The sequence below is a fragment of the Thermobia domestica genome, chromosome 1 (genome assembly GCF_964235325.1).
Source record: "Thermobia domestica chromosome 1, izTheDome1.hap1.1, whole genome shotgun sequence".
NCBI classification, from domain to species: domain Eukaryota; kingdom Metazoa; phylum Arthropoda; class Insecta; order Zygentoma; family Lepismatidae; genus Thermobia; species Thermobia domestica.
In genome coordinates this window covers 205,943,986-205,966,076 of record NC_137454.1, presented here as the reverse complement: position 1 = coordinate 205,966,076, position 22,091 = coordinate 205,943,986, and the positions used below count along the sequence as shown (strand labels likewise).

The window sequence follows — 22,091 nt, the reverse complement described above, 5'->3', positions numbered from 1 at the left end:
CGACCTTCACCGTGTTTCCAACAACCGGTCGTGTTTACGTATGGAGAACACCGTCGCAGGCCTATGATACAGACTGTCTGCTCCCTACTGTAAAGCATGGGGGTGGTTCTGTTACAGTATGGGCAGTGATATCGTGGTTTTCCGCAGGTCCCATCATAGCCCTGCATGGAATGATGAATGCTAAGGCATATGAGGCCATTTTGGGGGAACAGGTTCTACCCATGTCTTAAATATTGTTCCCTGATGGTGATGGCATCTACCAAGATGATTTGGCACCCTCACACGCTGCAAAACGGTGAAATCATGATTTGAGGAGCATGACCAGGAGCTGTCACACCTCCCCTGGGTCCCACAATCATCAGATCTGAATATCATTGAGCCATTGTGGTCTTGAGTTAGAAAGGCGTATTCGGTCTCATTAACCTCCAGCAGCATCCATTAAGGAACTGGAGCATGTTTTGGAGGAACAATGGTAGAAAATTCCACACACCACGATACGTCCATTCCACGTCGGAACCAAGCTGTTCAGGACGCAAAAGGAGGCCCCACACCATGCTAGGTATGATTTTCACACTTTTGGAAACGTTTTAGATGTTTTGTCCAACCCCTGTATACATACATACATACATATATATATATATATATATATATATATATATATATATATAATCACTTTACTTAAGAATTGATTGCACTCACCATTTCATATGCTCAAATCAAATTATTTCACCCTAATATTTCAGGTCCTTACCATCAACCTTTATCACAGGAAATACAGTCAGGTAAGATGATAAATGTTCTAAGAATTAGTGTAAAAATGTTTACAGTAACCTTTCTATACTGTTTCATGGCCGATTAGGATTAGGAATGATTTTTGATCTTCCAGTATCTGTGGCCATGTTACCTCGTTACGTGGTATGAGACATAGTCATACTACCAGGTAATTGTATAGGAAGAAAAGAACGGAGAAGGAATGAAGCGCCCTGGGAGCATTATGTTAGGGACCATCCTGACATTTGTCTGGTATGAACTAGGAAAATCCAGGAGAACCTCACTAAGGATTGCTGACTTAGACAGCTTCGACACTTCTTTGTGTCCCTATCGGGAATCGAACAAGGAACCACTTGCAGTAAAGGCGACTACGGTACGTGGGACCGTGTTTCAAATCATCCAGTGGTCGACACTAGTGTCTTAGATTTAGTTTTTTTTTTTTTTTAATGAGAAACTACATACAAAATTACTACTTGTATTTTTTCTTTTTGATGAAAAAAATTTTCCTTCGATATACAGCCTTCCAAAATGACGGCCCTCCTCCCGGATTGCTCGAAAAACTGGAAAACATATCAAGTTAAAGGTTCTATTGTAGGAAACTAGTGTACTTAGTAACATAATTGAAATAGTAGGAAGAATATAAAGTAGTGTGTTTCGGTGGAGGGGCAAAATTCGTCGGTTGGTCCAAAAGGAATCGCGCAATTCACTCGCAATGTTCCCAACTTCGGTGAAAATTTTGCTAACTTCAAACACTTTTATTTCTGTCCTCACGTGCTATATCAACCATCTGTTTCTAGCATCAAAATCTACTCGATCAAGTCTCTTGAAAATGTAAATTACTTAACCAACGTCAATGGTTCTCAAACTTTTTGTTACCGCGACCCACACTAAATATTAAAAAGTATTTTGTAGCCCACCTACTTTTATTCAAATACACATTGTTGTTCTACGCAGTGGTAGTGTATTTCAAACCAATTAAATTTTATAAATCATATTTCCAGTTTTTCCATATAAAGGTAACACAGAGCTAACACTATTCCCAATGCATTGTCCTACCCCTTGACAGTTTTTGACTCACTCATTCTCTTCCCATCCAAATCCAGCATCTCTATTGACTGTAGAATAGGGCAAGGCTCTGAGTAACCATTTACTCTTCACCTCATTAACAAACACTTCCAATTTTCATTTCCTGAATAGTACTTACTTTACAACATATGTTTCTGCATCAAATACAATTTTCATAATTAAAAGGAAAAACTTCTCTCGACCTAACAAAAAACCGATCCACGACCCACCAATGGGTCGCGACCCACACTGAGAAACACTGTCCTACGTTGTAGTATAAAGAAAAGTTGAAAATTTCAATAAGACATTATGTTTGGCCGCATTTTCTCAAAAGTCTCACCATTTAAAAAATCTGAATTTTTTTTACAACTATTGGAGAAGTACCGAAGTATTTAATATCCGTTAACTGTACATGTAACTGCAACTCCTAACGTTCGCAATAAATTACTGAAATTTCGATTTTTGTACTTTGAATGTAAATATTTCCTGTGGACAAGACAATTCGAAAAGCAGTATGAACATTTTGAGAGTTTAATCCTGACATCAAATCAAGTAGAAAAGTTCCTGTAAACATGAGTCGAATTCCGCTTCGTTTTCGAGTCATAGGGATTCCAACTCGGGACCCAAATTCGGCTCGCGACAATGGAAAATTAAGTATATATTTCGCGTTAAATCAGAAACTGTCCGTTGAAGTTATGATGAAATTCAGAAAGTTGATGTGTATCAGTATGATGATTTTTACGTACGTAAGGGCGATGCAATTCGGATGTCAGTGTTGCCAGTTTGATAGAACTTTTATTTGTTTCCAAATGACTACATGGTTTTTATTTGATATTTGGTGTTCATTAATGATTGTAAACATCGCATGAAATACAGCTTTCCCCACATCACCACAGTATTCGAAAACTGAGATGTATTTTATTAAAAGATTTTATTTCATGCGTTATTGATAGTTTGCAGCATTGAGTGTGGATTTCACGTGATGTTTACATCATTAGTAAAACAAAAATGTCGAATAAAAACTACGTCTGTGTAAGTTGTCAATAATAATAATAATAATAATAATAATAATAATAATAATAATAATAATAATAATAATAATAATTCTTTTTTATTATTGCAGAATCTTTCGTAACTCCACACATCAAGTTCGAACATGTTCCAGAAGGAAAGTGATATCTGCTCGATAAGTTATAACGTGTTCAAGAAGTTCTGCTGCAACCAAGAAACAGTTCAGTATGTGATTCGGTGTCGTGAGCATTGTCCTAGTCTTCTCTGGAAGCATAAAAATTGTTTTCACTGGTAATGTGACATTGTAGTGCAATAATTATACTGTTTGTGTGAATAACAATGGAAAAGGCCTATTACAGTAAGGACCGTACTAAGTGTGTTGATTATGCTAAAAGGCATAAGAGGATTGTGTACAGGAAGAATTATCGACAAAAATTTTATCTTGCTGTAAAATATATAGATCGCGTACATCGTGTCTGCCCAAACGTAGTATTAGAGGAGGAGGATTATTTGTGTAAAGGGTGCTTTGAATATTTAGCGTGAAGAATGTGAATGTGTATGTGATACGTATAAAGATGAAACTATGCACCAGCAAGATGAAGAGTTTGTTCCTCTGAATGTTGATTTGGAAACCTTTAACCAGACAGTTAACGTATAAACATGAATATGTCGCCATTAGAACGGCCGCCATCGGTGAAACATAGACTACGCTGAAGGATTCATCTCTCAGAATTTTTCATACTGCCTTTCAAATCTTGTGTACAGGACAGAAATAATCATCCTCCTCTAATAGTACGTTTGGGCGGACACGCTGTACGCAATCCATATATTTTACAGCAATATAAAATTTTTGTCGAGAATTCTTTCTGTATAGATTCCTCTTATTCCTTTTAGCATAATCAACACATTTAATACGGTCATTATTGTAATAGGACTTCTTCATTGTTAATCACACAAACACTGTAATTAATGAACTGCAATGTCATGTTATAAGTGATAACAGTGTTCATGCTTCTAGAGAACACAAGGACGATGTTCACGATACAGAATCACGTAACAAACTGTTTCGTGGTTGCAGCAGAACTTCTTGAACAAGTTCGAACTTTTTTTTTTTTTTTTTTTTGTAGAATTACGAAAAGTTCTGCAATAATAAAAAAGGAAATTTTCTTCTTCTTCTTCTAATTTATATTATTACAATAACAACTTGCACAGACGTAGTTTTCATTCGACATTTTGGTTTTGCTAATAATGGTAAATATCAAGTGAAATTCATACTCAATGTTGCAAACTCAATAACGCACGAGATAAAACCTTTTAATGAAATACATCTCAGTTTTCGAAAACTGTGGTGATATGGGGAAAACTGTGCTTCATGTGATATTTACAATCATTAATGAATACCAAATATCAAATAAAAACCACGTAGTGTCATTTGCAAACAAACGTTCTGTCAAGCTGGCAATACTGCTAACCGAATTGCATCGCCCTTACGCACGTAAAAATCATCATACTGATACAAATCAACTTTCTGAATTCCATCATAACTTCAACGCATAGTTTCTGATTTACAGGGTGTCTACTGATACTGGAAATAATGGAAATACTTGAATTATACTGGAATTTAATTTTAGTACTGGAAATACTGACAATATACTGGAATTTATATCCACATACTGGAAAAATCATGAAACTGGTAATTTGTCAACAATACTTTTTCTTTTCTTTTATCTTTCATTTCATTTCGTTTTTTTTTTTTTTTTTTTTTTTTTTGTAATTGTTTTAATAGAAGCAATTTTGTGTACATTGAGATTGTAAATTTTTCCAGAGCAAGAGTTGTATACATTTTGTAATTAGACATTTAAAACAATGGATGGAGTGGAGTGGGCTGAGGGGAGTTAGGAGGCCCTTTAAAAAATGTTAAAAAATCATTGTATTTAAAAAATCAAGGTTAATTAAATTTATTAAAAATAAAACATTCTTTTGTTGGTAAAACAATTACAAACCTAAAATCAAGACTGTGATTATTCCTAAAGAACTTCAAAAAATCATTGTACTAGGTACAGGAATTTTGCTGATAGTTATACTGAATATACTGGAAATATACAGGAATTTTCAAAATGAAACTCAATAGACACCCTGATTTAACGCGAAATATATATACACGTTATTTGTCGCGAGTCGACGTTGGGTCTCGAGTTGGTAACCCTATAACTTGAAAACGAAGCGGAATTCGACTCATGTTTATACAGGGTGTCTATCTGTCACGAAAGTCACGAATATCACGAAAAAGTCACGAAATCAAAAAACGGTCATGAAAGTCACGAAAAAGTCACGAAATTTAGCTTTTGGGTCATGATTTTTTTAAACTGTATAAATATAAGTACAGATTGGAAAATTTTGTGTTATAAAACGTCAAAATTCACCACCAAAAACGTCTATGGTCGGCTTTAGACGCTACCAAATCGCTAGCAAAGTACGTTTCTATCGCATGAATGAAAATTCGGTCTAATTTGCACCCAAATTCGCTCTCGAGAATCTTAGGAAATTGTGTGATTTGGTAAAGAAAAGGTCACGAAAAAGTCACGAAATTTCATTTTGGAATTTTAGTAGACACCCTGTTATAGGAACTTTTCTACTTGATTTGATGTCAGGATTCAACTCTCAAAATTTTCGTACTGCTTTTCGAATTGCCTTATATACAGGACTTAGAAAATAGAAAATATCATAGAAAATATTTACATTTCAAGTACAAAAATCGAAATATCAGTAATTTATTGCGAACGCTATGAGTTGCAGTCGCATGAACAGTTAACGGATATTAAATACTTCAATACTTCTCCAATAGTTGTAAAAAATTAAAATTTTTAAATGGCGAGATTTTTGAGAAAATGGCGGCCAAACATGGTGTCTAAATGAAAGTTTCAGCTTTTATTATACTACAGGGTGTCTATCGGTCACGAAAGTCACGAAATCAGAAAATGGTCATGAAAGTCACGAAATTTAGCTTTTGGGTCACGATTTCTTTTTAACTGTTCGAATGTAAGTACAGATTGGAAAATTTTGTTCTATAAAACGTCAAAGTTCATCACCAAAAATGTCTATGGTCGGCTTTAGACGCCACCAAATCCCAAGCAAAGTACGTTTCTATCGCATGGATGAAAATTCGGCCTAATTCGCACCCAAATTGTTAGGAAATATTAGGAAATTTTATAATTTGGTAAAGAAAAGGTCACGAAATTTCATTTTGGAAGTTTAGTAGACACCCTGTACTATAACGTAGAATGTAATAATCAGAAATGTAAGTCCTTTACATTTTCAAGAGATCTTATCGAGTAGATTTTGATGCTGGAAGCAAATGATTGATATGGCTCGTGAGGACAGAAATAAAAGTGTTCGAAGTTAGCAAAATTTTCCCAAAGTTGGCAACATTGCGAGTGGATTGCGCAATTCCTATCGGACCAATAGATGAATTTTACCCCTCCACCGAAACACACTACTTTATGTTCTTCCTTCTGTTGCGATTATGTTACTAAGTACACTCGTTTCTCTACAATAAAACTTTTAATTTGACATATTTTTTTCAGTTTTTCGAGCAATCTAAGAGGAGGGCCGCCGTTTTGGAAGGTTGTATATCGAAGGAGAATTTTTTTCAGTAAAAAGAAAAAAAATATGGGCCTAATAATATTGCATGTAGAGCCCATATAAAAAATGAATGAAATCTGAGGCTGTGATGGGGCCTAATTGTGTTTTGCCTGGACGATTTGAAATGGAATCGGTCTTTTTATAAACCTTCTTAAGGTGATACCTAATTAGTGTTGTGGCAGTTTAACATTTTTTTCTTTTTTTCGGAATTAGGAGAGAGAGCTAGATGTCTCTCTCTATAACTTCAAAGATTATTTTATTGTTATATTTACTTACGTTTACCACCAGGTGACAACTTACAAGGCGATATCATAAATGTTAATTGAGGACAGTTTTCCAGTTTTAATCAGTGGATTTTGTGTCTATATATTTTGAGGGATTATTTAGCTGTTTTCACCATCGAGACAAACGACGAAAACACGTTAAATGATTTTTCACGAATAACAAAACAGAAAGAAACTGATGAATGTTATGGAATTTTAACAAGTTTATTTCAGTTTTATGTTTCTGTTGAATTCCTTAGTGTGTTTTTAGCTTGCCTTTGTGATTATTGAAAATTTGACTCTATCTTGATGAAGAATACAGATGAATACTTGAAATGTCATATATAGATTGGCATGGTATCCAGTTGGAAAACATTGCTAGCACAAGCAATCTTACCGTCTTTTCCTTTGTAATAGGCTTTCCTGTACTTAAGTTAGAAATCGAAATTAAATGTTTTGTTATTTTATTGTTTAAGATATTTTCTTCTACATATATATAATGTGAGATGTATCATTTGTTGCTAGTTAGTCTTCAGCTTATTTTTCAGTCGTAAATCAATATTGTATTCATGTTATTTTTTCTTGTTTTCTTTCAGTTCATGCTAGTCAGCAGCAGAATGTATTGCAGCATACTTCATTGCCAATTGAATTACCTCCGGAACTACCAAGGACTGCTCCTCCTGGCTTTATACCGATTCCCGAAGCAGTTCCAGCTCCTACTGTTACTGCTACCGTTACATCAAGTGCTCCTGTGCCGGGGCCACCTCCTGCATTAGTCGCCGCTGCTCCACCTCCAGGAGTAGTCGATACTTCACAGCCACCTCCTATGGTTCCATCTGTTGATGCAGCTCCTAGAGTACCTCCTCCAGGGGTTCCAATGGTTCCTCCGTTCCCTATACCAACTGTTCCACGTGAGTATTGGAATTTGCTGATGTAAAATACATTACTTAAAGAAAGAAAAAGTGCACTGCAATTAGTTTAATATCTGTATTTGCTGTTGCTTTGTTAGTGTGCGGTTAGATTCGGAGATCATGGAGTCAGATAAGAGAAGAAATTCAGAGTTTTGGTGAACTTTTAGATCTAAATATCAATACAACATAAATATATATTATTTATAACTTGTAAATGCCCCATGTTTTACAGGGAATAATTCTGTGTGTGCCTGCTTTATCTTTCATATTGTACTCTTGCAAGTGAGTTTTTGTGAAGCAGAAACTCCCCGAATACCAAATTTCGGTATCTATTGTAATAGAATCAAATAAATAAAGATAATAGAGTGAAATCTTCAGAATTCGTGAAAGAAAATGATGTTCATATTTTATATATCAAGAAGCTTCTCATACCGTTCATGTGTTCCCATATCGAATGTTCCGTTCATGTGCTTTTTCAACATATGTGCGTAGATGTACCTGCTCCCAAATTGTAATTACGTCCTGTTGACCTCATCCGACACATGAAAAGTAGCCTAAATGAGAAACGTACTCACTATTGTGGCATTACTTTGTATCCAATCATACCGCAAAATGCCAGGCAGATATCGTAATTTTCCTTAAGTTTTGAGCTTTTTGCCTTATACAGTTTATCTCTGTAAGTTCTTAACGTCTTATCATGTACTGTCATTCATTCGTAAATCAGCACTCGTTGTCACCGCTTCAATCACTTCGAAACTAGTTGCAGATGTGCTTCCACATGGCAAATGAGGAGCATTTCCAATTTCTTCAAAATTTTTAAACCTTCTTTTAATACTAATTCGAAACTTAATTTCTTTAAAGTTTTCGAATTCTTTGCGTAATCCTTTAAGGTTTTCGAATTCTTTGCCAAGTGTAACAATTTAAATTCAGCATATTACTGAGCGAACACATTGCGTCTTTTTATGAACTGTCCCATCCTGGAATCAATGGACTTGCTTGTTTTTGTGAGACCATCATCGTCGAGCAGGGGGTGGAGCTGAAAGGGTCGCTTCCATGAATACATCACCCTTCATCAGCATGTTCTCGCATGCCCACTTATCCGCGAGTACCGCTGCCGGATTCGCAGGTAGTTGGTGGGAATCTTGGGAAATGAATGGTACGTTGACGCCTTCCTTCTGGGATGGACGTGTACTCACCCGGTCCGTCAGTTGTGTATGTCCGGTGTTGGGCCGAGTCTTTAAAACTATTAGAAGAAAAAAACACATAAAACACAAAATCCGTACCTTCTATTCTCTTGTGACCTGGTAAAGGTCTATCTTTTTGATTTCACACGCTTCTGCTCAACACTGATCCTATCCTACTGTGATAATCTACTTGAAATGGCTAGGGAAGTAGCGTTAAGTTTTCCTCGCACTAGACATGTTTTTGAGACCCATATTTTTTTGTTTTGTCGAAAAAAAAAAATCCCGCCAAGTAATGGGCCACCAAAGACGGGCAGTACAATTTATGAATTGTAGAAAACATGGGAAATGGTCAGCTTCGGAGCCCCACCATTCAGCTGTGGAGACAGGTAGAGTTATAATTCTTTTGGTGGTATATACATAGGGATATAAATAAACTATATTTTATTATAGTTTGGTTTGTGCATACGTATCTTTTTGTACACATATTAACAAATGAACGTCAGTTTATTTGAAAAATCGAAATTTGCGATTTTTTTCGAGCACTTCCGGTTCGAATTTTAAAATTCTGTTTTCACGATTCGTAAGACCTAGTTACCTGTTTTCCGAAAAAGAATTTGTATCGCTTCTGTGGTCAACCATTTCGTCGCAAAAAATTCGAGAAAAAATGTCAGATTTTCAAAAATCGCAATTTTGGGGCGCCATTTTCTTGAAAACACCATCTTTTGAAATTCTGAAATTTTGTCAGATGGTTCAACTTTATATGAATAATAAACACACCAAATGCCATCCTCGACTAATGCTTCATGAATTAACTACAGCCTTTTGAAGTTAGCAAAGTTTCGTTAACTTTGATGTCACTGTGGCAACACTGGAAACAATAAAGTGGAACAATTTGATGTTTGTGGTTCACATTCATTAAATAACGAACAGAAGATTTTTCTTGGCTGCTTTTTATAATTTTGATCAAAAAGGCTCTGAAGTAGTAAAATGAGCCTCTCCGTACTCCTCCGTTTTCTTAAACCGAAGTAATCTGAGATGGGAATTACAATTACGAAACACACAAATTTTAAATTCACTTACTTAAATTGGTCTTAGGAAACAAAATTTCACTATTTTTTTTCCCCACATGAAGCAGTCATTTGCTTGCTTGGTGTCGTCTTCGCTAAAATTATGTAATTGTGCAGATTCTGCAATAGGTGTTGGTGCACTCACAACTCGCAGCACATTGTCGATAGTCACAAAACACTTATTTTCACTTCTGTTATGCTCTTCTGGAAACCGGTACCCTGCTGAAGATCCATGTGGAAGCATAAACAGCACTTCAACTTCACGTAATTCATGATTTATTCATAATATTTCATCTACCCACCACTGATTATCATACATGCATGTAACAAAAGTTCCTTTTTGCAGACTTCTTAAATCTACACTTTGAATTGCAGAATCTCGATTTTGGGTGAAGCATGAAGTTAGTTCATGGTGATCCGTTACTGTATAAAAACTTCGTCATTTTCAGAAAGTCAAAGGTGACTTCGTTGAACACAGTTACCGGTCGCATACTTTCCCATTCTTGCATTTCCTTTCTCGAAAATCGTCTAATTCAGTTCCTGGCAACAAAATAAGGGTAATACCCGAGTTTGTACTTGTACTATACTCACGAGTCACGAATTCTTCTGCAGTTTTAATATTGTGTATCTGTTTTTGCCTAAAGTTATGCCGCGTCGCTACATTCTTTACCACCCGCCAATACTGTCGCAGAGACCTTTGAGTGGCCGGTTTCATTGAAAATCCGCTGTTTTATTGGACCTGTCTGCATCTCGGACGCCTGAAAGTGATTTTTAAAGTGGGATGCAACACCATCAGCAATCCCTAACACGGTTTGGGAAATTGTAGACACTTATTTTCACGTATTCGAACCTTTTTCTATATTTTCGCTTTTCGTGGAGTATTTTTAGAATCTTGTCTATGGCTATCAGTACATGAGCCGAATCTTGTATTTTGTTGACGCTTATTACAACAAAACTGTCAGTTGTTTCATAATAATATACGACTTCCGTAAAGATAGAAATTTGCTCGTTTTTCCGGCGATAACTGAATTTTACTTTGCAGAATAACTTCCAGTTTTCAGACAAGTCCACATGTAGTAAAATAGAATTTGTATCTTGAAATTTTATGCGATGCTTTTCGGTAGCAATCAATTCTCTTTGGACTTTCTTGATGTAGTCATGAATTACAATTCTTACAGTTAAACCAGCAACATACGATACGAAAACAGAAAGTTGGCACAGTTTTTTAACGAGATCATTGTTTTCCCATATGGCATAGTAACACTTCCATTTTCATCAGGATCAATAATTAGACACCACACTTGTTCCTTCCACTCCAGGACATTCTTGAAGAAGACAGCACCGTGTGCGTGGGTTTTCTCGGGGTTCTCCCGTTTCCTCCCACTTTCTTCATTCCACCATTTCATTCCTTTCTCATAATCACCGTCTCCTTTAGCCTAACCGGCATAACCGTGGGACGTAAAACTCAAAGATTTCATTTTTTCATTTTTGAAGAAGACAGCTGTCATTTTCTACGGATCATACTACTAAAGAAAACAGTCATTTTCTACGGATTATACTACTAAAGAAAACAGGTAACTCATAACAGCGTCAATACAGGCTGCACTTTTGATTTGTTGCAACACAGTAGCAGCTAACATAAAATTTGCACAATTCGCAGACACACACTTCCCTCGCATGTTGCGAACTGCCCAATTTGGTCGAATACTATAAAATTTCGAGTGACCCATTCATATGCTGGGACTATTGTTTAAAATGTCCGTAAATTTCGTTGATGGAAACATTTCAATTTTTTAACTTTTTGTCCATTTTTGACCACTGTAATGAGATCGCACTTCTTAGAACTTTGTCTGGAGCATTCCAGATCATCAGTGAGGTAAGAGTTCAGGCATTTTATAGATCATCAGAATTTATTGGATGGTCGCTTCAAGTAAAAAAATTGTGTTGTTTCGTAATCGTAATTTCCATCTCAGATTATTTCGGTTTAAGAAAACAGGAGTAGGGGCAGGCTCATTTTACTATTTCAGAGAGCCTTTTTGATCAAAATAATAAAAAGCAGCCAAGAAAACTGTTTTGTTCGTAATTTAATGGATGTAAAGCACAAACATCATCAAATTGTTGCACTTCTATTGTTTCCAGTGTTGCCAACTGTGACACCAAAGTTAACGAAATTTCACTAACTTAAAAAGGCTGTAGTTAATTCCAAAAGCATTGGTCAAGAATGGTATTTGGTGTGTTTATTATTCATGTAAAGTTGAAGCATCTGACAAAATTTCAGAATTTTAAAATATGGTGTCTTCGAGAAAATGGCGCCCCAAAATGGCGATATTTGAAAATTTGACAATTTCTCGAATTTTTTGCGACGAAACGTGTGGTCACAGAAGCAATACATTTTTTTTTCGGAAAGCGGGTAACTAGATCTTACTAACCGTGAAAACAGAATTTTAAAATTCAAACTGGAAGTGCTCGGAAAAAAGTAAACTTCAACTTTTCAGATAAACTGACGTTCATTTCTTAATTTATGTACGAAAAGATACGCATGCGCAAATCAAACTATAATAAAGTATAGTTTATTTATATCCCTATGCACACTCATGTCCAAAATGATTGTCGCATATCTATAACTGTCTTCTTGTAAGAATATAATTTGATTATAATTTTGCAAGGTACTTTTAATATTGATACTATGTGTATAATCGGGAAATGTATATTTGTGATAAATTTCATAGGAAAAGAGTTATAAATACGAAAATTAGAATGAGTAAAACAAAATATTGGTAAATGGACAAGAAAATTTTTTCGTTTTATTATTCTTATTTACTGCTCTTTTGACATGAAATTTGCCACATACATGTCTTTGCCGATTAAAGACATAAGAAATACCGGGTGAATTCGTTATCAAATTATATTCTTACAATAAAATATTTATAGACATGCGACAATAATTTTGGACATGAATGTACGTACCACAACAAGAATTATAACTCCATAGCTGAATGGTGGGGCTCCGAAGTTGACCGTTTTCCATGTCTTATACAATTCATACGGCCCATTACTTACCGGGAAAATTTTTTTCGAAAAAAATAATAATAATAATAATAATAATATCTGAGAGGGTGATGGTACATGCTTTACCTGAATTGAAATGAAAAGCATCATATTTAATACCAACTTTTCATAAATCCTAATACTTTCAAATCAGTTCCGGGCTCACCCTCTCACAAAAAGGACAAAGCAAATAAGAGCAAGACAAGCTCTCAAGGTGTAGATAGTGGGGAAAAGACAAGTATTGTGATGCTTGTTGTCCAATATCTTGTACTTAAAGATGCTAAAGTGCCAATGCTACAGCAAATCGTTCGAGTGCTATTATTATTATTATTATTATTATTATTATTATTATTATTATTATTATTATTATTATTATTATTATTATTTTTCATTAATAAAATTATTACTCATAACGCCGAACAAGTTAAAGATATCAAGAAATTACGGAATGGCACTTTATTGTTGAAAACGGTCAACGAGAAGCAAACAGCGAAGCTACTTAAATTGACTACCATTGGACCCCGGTAAAATCCAATCGTCTATTGAACGTCTCTCGCTGTGTAATATATTGGGACTTCGTATATGCCACCGAGGAGATTAAATCGGAGCTGGCTGACCAACATCTTGTAGAAGTAGCTCGCATCAAGAATAAGAAGTCAGGTGAACTCGTTGCTACTTCGTCATTAATTCTTACTTTCAGTTTGCCTACACTTCCGAACTATGTGAAGGCTGGTTATTATAGACTTAGTCCCTATATTCCCGGTCCCTTGTGCTGTTTCAAATTTCAGTACTTCGGGCACACCAGCACGTCGTGTTATGCGAATGCTGCTCTTTGTGCGAATTGTGGCCAGGGTAGTCATGGTGCGGAACACTTGGCTGCAACTAAGCCCTTTTGTGTCAACTGCAAGGACGAGCATTTTGTTCAGCCGGTCAGCGTGAGACACGAATCCGAAAGCTAAAGGTTGATGAAAATATCTCTGCTGGTGATGCCAAGCGTTGTTTAAAAGAAAACATCTCTTCCTCGCTTTGTGTGCCCTTTGCTACTGTTGTTGCTATTTCTTGTAAATCTGTTGCAACCCAATCGTTTGACACTTCCACCCAAACATACCTTGTCCTGGGCAAAAGACCATGAATTCAGACCCCAGTCGCATCAACTAGCAACTCCCTCCCCCAAACCTAACCTGTTTCTTTTAGTGTTGGTCTTCTACGAACTCCAGCTTATCGCCGCTCAACTTACATCGGTGGCCTAAAACTTATCCACCTTATACGTCGGCACAGTGTTACGGTTCTTTCCTCGAAAGGGGCAAAATTATACCTGTTAATAAGCCACCTGCAGTTTCTTTGTAATCTGATATGGTGGAAAACGACCTGATGGATACTGAGTGCACGGTTCTTGGCCCACGTGGAAAGCCTCGCCCCAAACGTTAATTACTGACTATTTTTTTTTTTTTTTTTTACTATTTATTATCTTTGTTACTATATTTTTTCTATTCCTGTTATTACTATTTATTTTTATATATTTATTCTCTTATATTTATAATTTTGTCTATTCATTTCGGTTTTTATTTATATTTTACGGCAGTTTTTTTTCTTTAATTTTAATATGTTTGTTTTTAACATACAATCCGTGTTTGAGCTGTCGTGTTGATCATGACGGGGACAAATAGCCTCGATAGTCATGTCCCCATTAAATATCAGTAAATCAATTGGTACGAAATCCACTTAAAATCCGATAGCTTTTAAAAAATACTGTGTCTTTGCATCGTGTTATTAGTAAACTATCATATAGGATCGATTGCGACTAGGGATGTATAATCTGGGAATGTGTGCATCTGCATTTCATTCTCTGCTTCTCTTAGTGTTAATAGAGTAAGAAACGTTTTGTGAATGTGGATATCCGTTAATTTGGTGTGTTACGCAGGGTGTACATACATGGGATTGCGAGCTTTGATGCACATAGTAATCAGAATTAAAACAGTAACTTGTTGTTAATTTTGTTTTCTGAATCAAGAATCCAGTGGACTAACTTGACGGCCTAATGGACTGAACTGACTTAGATATTAGTGTAGAATTGTGCATTTTTTTAAAGCATCTGTAATTTGCTTGGGAGTAGTTATGATAGTAAAATGTACTCTTGTACTCCTTATTTTTAGCGCCTCTTGGCCTACAAATGAATCCAGGGTTTCCTATTGGAGTTCCTCCTCCAGGAGTATCGGGTTTGATGGTACCACCACCAGGAGGTCCTTTAGTTCATCAGCCTCTGCTAGGTGTACCCCCACCAACTTTTACTTCAGCCAGTAAGTAGTGTTTGAATCACTTTACATCATTAATGTATACTACTTGATTTTCGTGAATATCAATATTTTATATCATAATTACCTTGAGAGAGAGAGAGAGGGGGGAGGGGGAGGGGAAGGCAGGTTTTTGTGTGTAAGTAGAGCGAAAGTTAAAAGTAACTAAGAACTGAAAAGTAGAATCTAGTAATATTGATGCTTTGCCTTCATGCTAAACGTATTTTTATTCCCTGTTTTCAAAGGGTATCCTTCATTTATAGAAATTATTCAGTATTCCGGCTAAATATACGAACTAGTTCCCAATGTAAGAATGGGATTTTGGAGAGTATGTGGACAAAAGAAGAAAAGGTAGTTTTAAATTTAACACTGTTAAAGGTGTAAAATCCTTACGATTGGTTTTTTGAACTCTGTGGCAGATAAAAATGACCGTTAAGACATTGTATGCTAACCTTGTTCCTATTTTTGTTGTGTAAATTGTAGTTATCCAATTAAGGTTTCTGCATTATCTACTTTACCTGATCAAAATTTAGTTTCGGAGAACTTATTTTATAAAAATTGATTGCAATTTTTAAGCTTCCTCATCAAACTCAGAGATGTTTATTTCGAGGCTTTCTTAAGGTGGTTATTATTATTATTATTATTATTATTATTATTATTATTATTATTATTATTATTGCGGCATTTTGGTTTCAAAAAGAGCAGTTGATACTCTTACATAATGTAGGACATGGTGTACCAAATTCTTCGAGTTCAGTAAGTTTATTTTTTTATATTCTTATTTTAGAGTGATATGGTCAGTAAAAGCTATCTTGAATTGGAGACATAGTATACACACTTCCCTTTATTGTCATTTTGCATGCAATCGTCATCTTTCATGAAAATTACTGTTGCAATAATTCGTGTAACCGCTTTAGTATTCAGTTGATAAACTAGAAAGAAGTCAAACTGTAATATGTCTTACAATTCTAAATTGTATTATTTATTTATTTGTGCAATTTAAAGTAGTAATTGAGTTCGAAAAACGTGATATTAAACTCGAAATTTTAACGCCATAATTTTATTATTCTAAAGCATTTAATTCTACTGTATAAATATTCAGTATCCATAGCATTGCTCATACCTCAGAACGTCTCCAGTGATGGATCACTTTTGTTGTGAAGTCTTGGTGTTAAATATAGGTAAACTGACTACATTATCTGCAGAACTTATTTTTGGATCAAAAGACCCAGTATATTTCAGGTAAACATTTTCTTGTAGACCTTACATCTGGAGAACTACATATAGTGTAGTCAAACCCAAACTATCAGTTAACTCAGAATGATGTGCTTATTCCGTAAGAAACGAAAACTCCATTTAGGGGCCGTTCAAAAATTTCGTGCCTCTGATCCAAAAACTAATTATTGGCCAAGATCGCAATCTTTCAATGCTTTTTTTTTTTTTTTTTTTTAATAATTCCTAATGTTCGTGTTTTGTTTCTAATTAATTTAAACAGGTTGGGTGAATTACTTTTACTGCTATGTAATTTATTTACAGGTGTTCCTGGTGTAAATGCTCCAAATCCTTTAACTCAGATTCCACTTCCTGGTGCTCCAGGAGGTCTGCAGGATAAGCCAAATCCAGGTTTACTTCCTCCAGGTCATCCAGTTCCAGCCGTGCAGCCACCAAAAACAGAAGCTAATCTTCCTAAACCTGAAACTGAACTACAAGATCGACCTCCTTTCACTCAACCACCGCCATCAACGAAACCAATGGGTAAATTGTTGTATCCATTTTAATTCATGTTGCACATAAGTTTTTGCTTGTTTGTTAATGAGAAACACATATCGCAGAGAAACATATATGCATGCTTCATTTCTTTCTGAGTCCATGACAAACTAATTACTATTCCGTTTTTGTTTGTTTTTTTAATCGTAGTATTGCATCATGTGGACCAGCTATTGATAAACACTTAAAGTAAATTATGACAGTACTAAATAATACATATTATTTTATTTGACATGATCGTGATATTTTATATAAATAGTGAGCGAGGATCACCAAAATTATAAAACGAAATCACCAGTTCATATAAATTTATATAACTACAAGGCTACTGATTTTCACCAAAAACCATTTACATGCGGCATCATGATATTACCTTGTATTGTAGAATGTGACGCATTAAACTTTTTACACACCTTAAAAATTGTACATGTAGTTTACGCAAGATGGATCCGAAATTATTACTTTTCATTTTTCCATCGTTGTCATGACAACTATATTACATCGTCAAATTACTATTTTTTAACAAAACAGCAACGTATATCAACTGAAAAGAAAATACATCTATATCCCTTATATATATATATATTATTCTTCCTTTCTAGAGCAGCTTGTGCATAATTTAAAAGTACTTCTGCTCACAAATACAAATAAAGATATAATAAAGAGTGATGAAATACAAGTATTGTTATATATGGCGCGTTGAACTAAAAGACCTTAAAAAATCCTGAACCGTTAACTATTACATACTAGTTACTTGAATTTCCGAAATGACCCTCATATATATATATATATATATATATATATATATATATATATATATATATATATATATATATAAGAATTACAATTCATATAAACATATGGGGGGCGCGGTGGCTCAGTGGTAGAGCGTTCATTTCCGGAGCTTGGGGTCCCTGGTTCGATCTCAGCTCGCGCCGTGTGGACTTTGTGGTGTACAAACTCTGTGCTCGTAGGTTTTGTCGGGGTTCTCCCGTTTCCTCCCACTTTCTTAATTCCACCATTTCACTCATCTTTCATTATCACCGTCTCCTTTAGCCTAACCGGCATAAACGTGGGACGTTAAACTTAAAGATTTCATTTTATTTTCATTTTCATATAAACATATTATGTTTCACTTTTATAGCAATATTATTTCTATATTTTATCTTCTTAATTAATTTTATTTCAAATATATGTATCAACGTCGAAATATAATGGTACACTTTGATTACGGCGTAGATGCTATTTAATTTTAAGGTCCTTTTATGGCTATTGATACATAATATAAGTTGTAGTTTAACAAAATTTATATTATTTTAGTGGGCAGAAAAAAATTGCGAAAAGGATATTACATTTACATAATTGCAAATTTTCACAAAGGATCAAATACAGGATATAGTCAAACGAAATATAAATTAAGATTAAAATATCGACAATATTCAGAACAGAACACAATAATTAACATTACAACAAAAACTAACACAAGCAAAGAGATTATCATATTAAGAAGAAATTCAAAGATTAGGTGTTATCCATGTTAACTTCAGTCACAATCTCAAAAGGAACTAACGTTTTAACTAATTGCATTCATTTACTTTTTGTATACTTTGAAGGATGCTATAGCTTAAGTTCATTATTATTGCGTAAACCCAAAATCCAAATACTTTAATAAGACTAATTCGTTTAATACAAAAATGTGTTACGATTATTCATATTATCTTCTTAGAATTCAAATAAAGGACAAATAACAAACGAAATCATAACGTTATTTACAATGAAATAATGCAAGAATAGATTAAATGTATTCTTTCGGACGTCACAACATTAGCTTAAGTTACATGACCAATGAATTCGTTTAAGTTGCATTGAAAGTCATAAACCGGAATACAGTCTTGCGCGTTATTTACTTTTACAGCTCTTTGTTTCTTACTTTGAGAATTTGTACCATCTATGGAATTTCTATGAAATCCAATTCGAGGGAAATTAGATCTAGTGATTACATGCTGCTTAAGTGTAAGTAATCGTACTACACTAGAATTAGGTTCGGTTATGGAATTACTATTACTGTTACTACTAAGGTTAGGTTCGGTTATCTTACCGGTAAAATTAGGTTCAGTTCTCATACGTTTTACTGATGGCGAGATGTCGTGTCTCCTAACAGATCTGTATCTATTCTTTCCACAGTATTCACGGTAATTTGTCCTACCACGGTTTTTGTTATTAGGTAATTAGGTTCGGTTACATTACTGGTAGACGTGAATTTAACATCACCTTTTACATTGGGATCACACTTTAATCTCACATGAATATTTCGAACTTGGTTTCGATTAAGGTTAGTTTGGTTCAAGTTAGTACAGTAGTGCACCATTGATGAATTTTCAAAATTTTGCAATGTCATACTTAGATAATTGAAATCAACGCATTGCATCACGTTCTGTAAAAGCTGTTTGATTGTTCAATACTATCATTTTTGTCTTTTCGTTCAGTGAACATTTCACAGATTCAACTCAGTCGGCCAATCACTACAAGCATTGGTGGGAACACACGTTCTCTTTCTGAATTTCACAAATACTGGAATCAACTTTCTTCCTGCTACATGAACCAATGTCGTGTACATATCATTAAACGGTTCTGTTACCATTACTTCATCTCCAGGATTAATATCACGTTGAATATATCGTGAATACAAGCAGTTAATATCATTCACTAGATGAAGATGACCATAACTTTTCGCACATTGATGCATACCAAAATCTTCATTACACGCAGCATCAGTAAGGGAATCAAAAACATTAGAATGAAGAGAGAAGTCGGGATAATCTGATTCAATCAATACTGCAGTATGTTTTTGCGAACACTCAGCAAAATTCATCCATAGATTTAAATCAATGATGTCACTTCTTCGTACATGCAAAATCAGGATCTGTATTTTCTGTAGTATCGCTGGAAGGTTCAGGTTCATTTGGAGTACTCATGCTAACTTTTGATGAAATTTCTTCAATAATTGATAAATCTTCTTGTAACGCTTTACTTTGGTTGGTGCGTTCATTAACTATAGTTTTTATTACTTCAACGGAATTTTGCACTTCGGTGAATCTACGTATAATTCGTTCCATTTTAAGGTCGCTTTGTTCAATTCGTAGATTCGTCTGGTTGATTTTATCATCAATTGTTTCATTTGTTCTGCTTGTTGATCCATTCGATTACCAAAATCTTGTCTTAATTGTACCATCTGTTGATTCATTTGTTCCATATGTTGTTTAAAGAGATTGACTAAGGTACATTCAGAGAAGTTCATTTACCCGTTATCATTTGAGTCGGTTGTATTTCCCATATCCGGAAGACTCATTTTGATATTTCGGAAGACTTTTGTGCTACTCCTTAACAAAGTATACTCCGTTTTGGTATTTCTTTTAACAAAATCACTACGTAGCCACAAAATAAATCTGCACTCCTGAAGTTCGTTATTTAAGAGATTGTGTACTTAACTTCGTACAAATCTCCTAAAGTCCTGGAGGCAAACCACCAAAATTATATAACGGCGGTCCTGCGGCGAGGACTACCAAAATTATAAAACGAAATCACCAGTTTATATAAATTTACATAACTACAAGGCTACTGATTTTCATCGAAAACCATTTACGTATGGCATCATGATATTACCTTGTATTGTAGGATATGACACATTAAACTTTTTACACACCTTAAAAATTGTACATGTAGTTTACGCAAGATGGATCCGAAAGTATTATTTTTATTTTTCCATCGTTGTCATCACAACTATATTACATCGTCGAATTAACTATTTTTTTTACAAAACAGCAACGTATATCAACTGAAAAGAAAATACATCTATATCCCTTTATATATATTCTTCTTCCTTTCTAAAGCAGCTTGTGCATAATTTAAAAGTACTTCTGCCCACAAATACAAATAAAGATATAATAGTGATGAAATACAAGTATTGTTATATGATAATGTTAAACTTGTAAAAATATATATACTTGATTATATTTCAGAAACGGACAACTCTATTCCCAAAACGCCTAATAGGCGAGAAGAAGAGTCCAGAGAGAGGAGTAGAAAGTCTCCGGATAAAATGTTGCAGCCCGAATCTGGTTTAAGGTGAGTTCGTGTTAACCTTATTTTCCATCTTTACTGATATTTTTAAGCTTGATTTGGAGAATTGTTAGTTGGTACAAAGTAGAATTAACGGTAATTCTGTAGGGCAAGACCATTTGCAAGGATGTTCGTGCGGTCATGTGGTTAACAGTATTTAAAATGGAGTTGACAAGTACCTCAGAACTGAGAGTAGAATAAATTATGCAGTAGAAGTATTGCCGTACTGTAGCGCTCAAAATATAAGATCGTCCTTATAAAAACGTGTTTTTCGACTGTTACAGTTATATTTGTTGTTTTATTGAAAAAATAAGTACACAGTCTAAAAGAACAAGTTACTTTAGATAGGGGAACACTGTTTAATTGGTGTTTGTGGTTTCCCCGACTTTAAGCGGGACTTTTTACTTTTGAATAATTTGTTGCAAATGAACAAACTTACCTTCTTAGATGCAGACACACGTCAATTTTAAACGAAGATATATAATTCCTGTTTAGAAAATTATGACAGACAAAAAGCAGCTTGACTTCCGTGAAAATTTTCTTACGTTTAAGTGGTGGTGTGAAAACAGCGATTTTATATCTACAAAATCTGTGAAAATACACGTTTCCACTGCTTGTACTGTTTTTCATAATTTATTTAGCTGTCGAAGGTATTAATTATTAATTTGAGTTTATACCTTACTAAGGGTCTTCACTATAGCGAAATTAAACTACCGTTAATTTTAGAGTTTTTCTGTAATATTTTCAAAACAAACAAAAAAATATTCGCAAAAAGCAGAAACATGGTGAACTAAACAATATGATTTTGCATGTGATATCGTTATCACAACTTGTCTATCTGCTTTCGATTTGCAACTGTAGATAGATTTAGCATTTTTTTGCGGGTTCTATAAATAGCGGCATACCAAAAGCAGATAGGTGAATTGTGGTAAAGGTATCACATAGTTCACTA

General features: G+C 34.7%; 1 protein-coding gene across 6 annotated transcripts in view; it reads left to right on the top strand.

Moving 5' to 3' along the window:
- Positions 1-22,091, top strand: part of Isha (Insulator su(Hw) mRNA adaptor) — a 183,647-nt gene that overhangs the window by 68,257 nt on the left and 93,299 nt on the right. For all 6 annotated transcript variants that reach the window (XM_081769045.1, XM_081769053.1, XM_081769037.1 and 3 more), the window contains 4 exons: positions 7,349-7,663; positions 15,116-15,259; positions 16,790-17,008; positions 21,040-21,145. In XM_081769045.1, the coding sequence (XP_081625171.1) occupies positions 7,349-7,663; positions 15,116-15,259; positions 16,790-17,008; positions 21,040-21,145 (784 nt within the window). The remainder of the gene's footprint in view (positions 1-7,348; positions 7,664-15,115; positions 15,260-16,789; positions 17,009-21,039; positions 21,146-22,091) is intronic.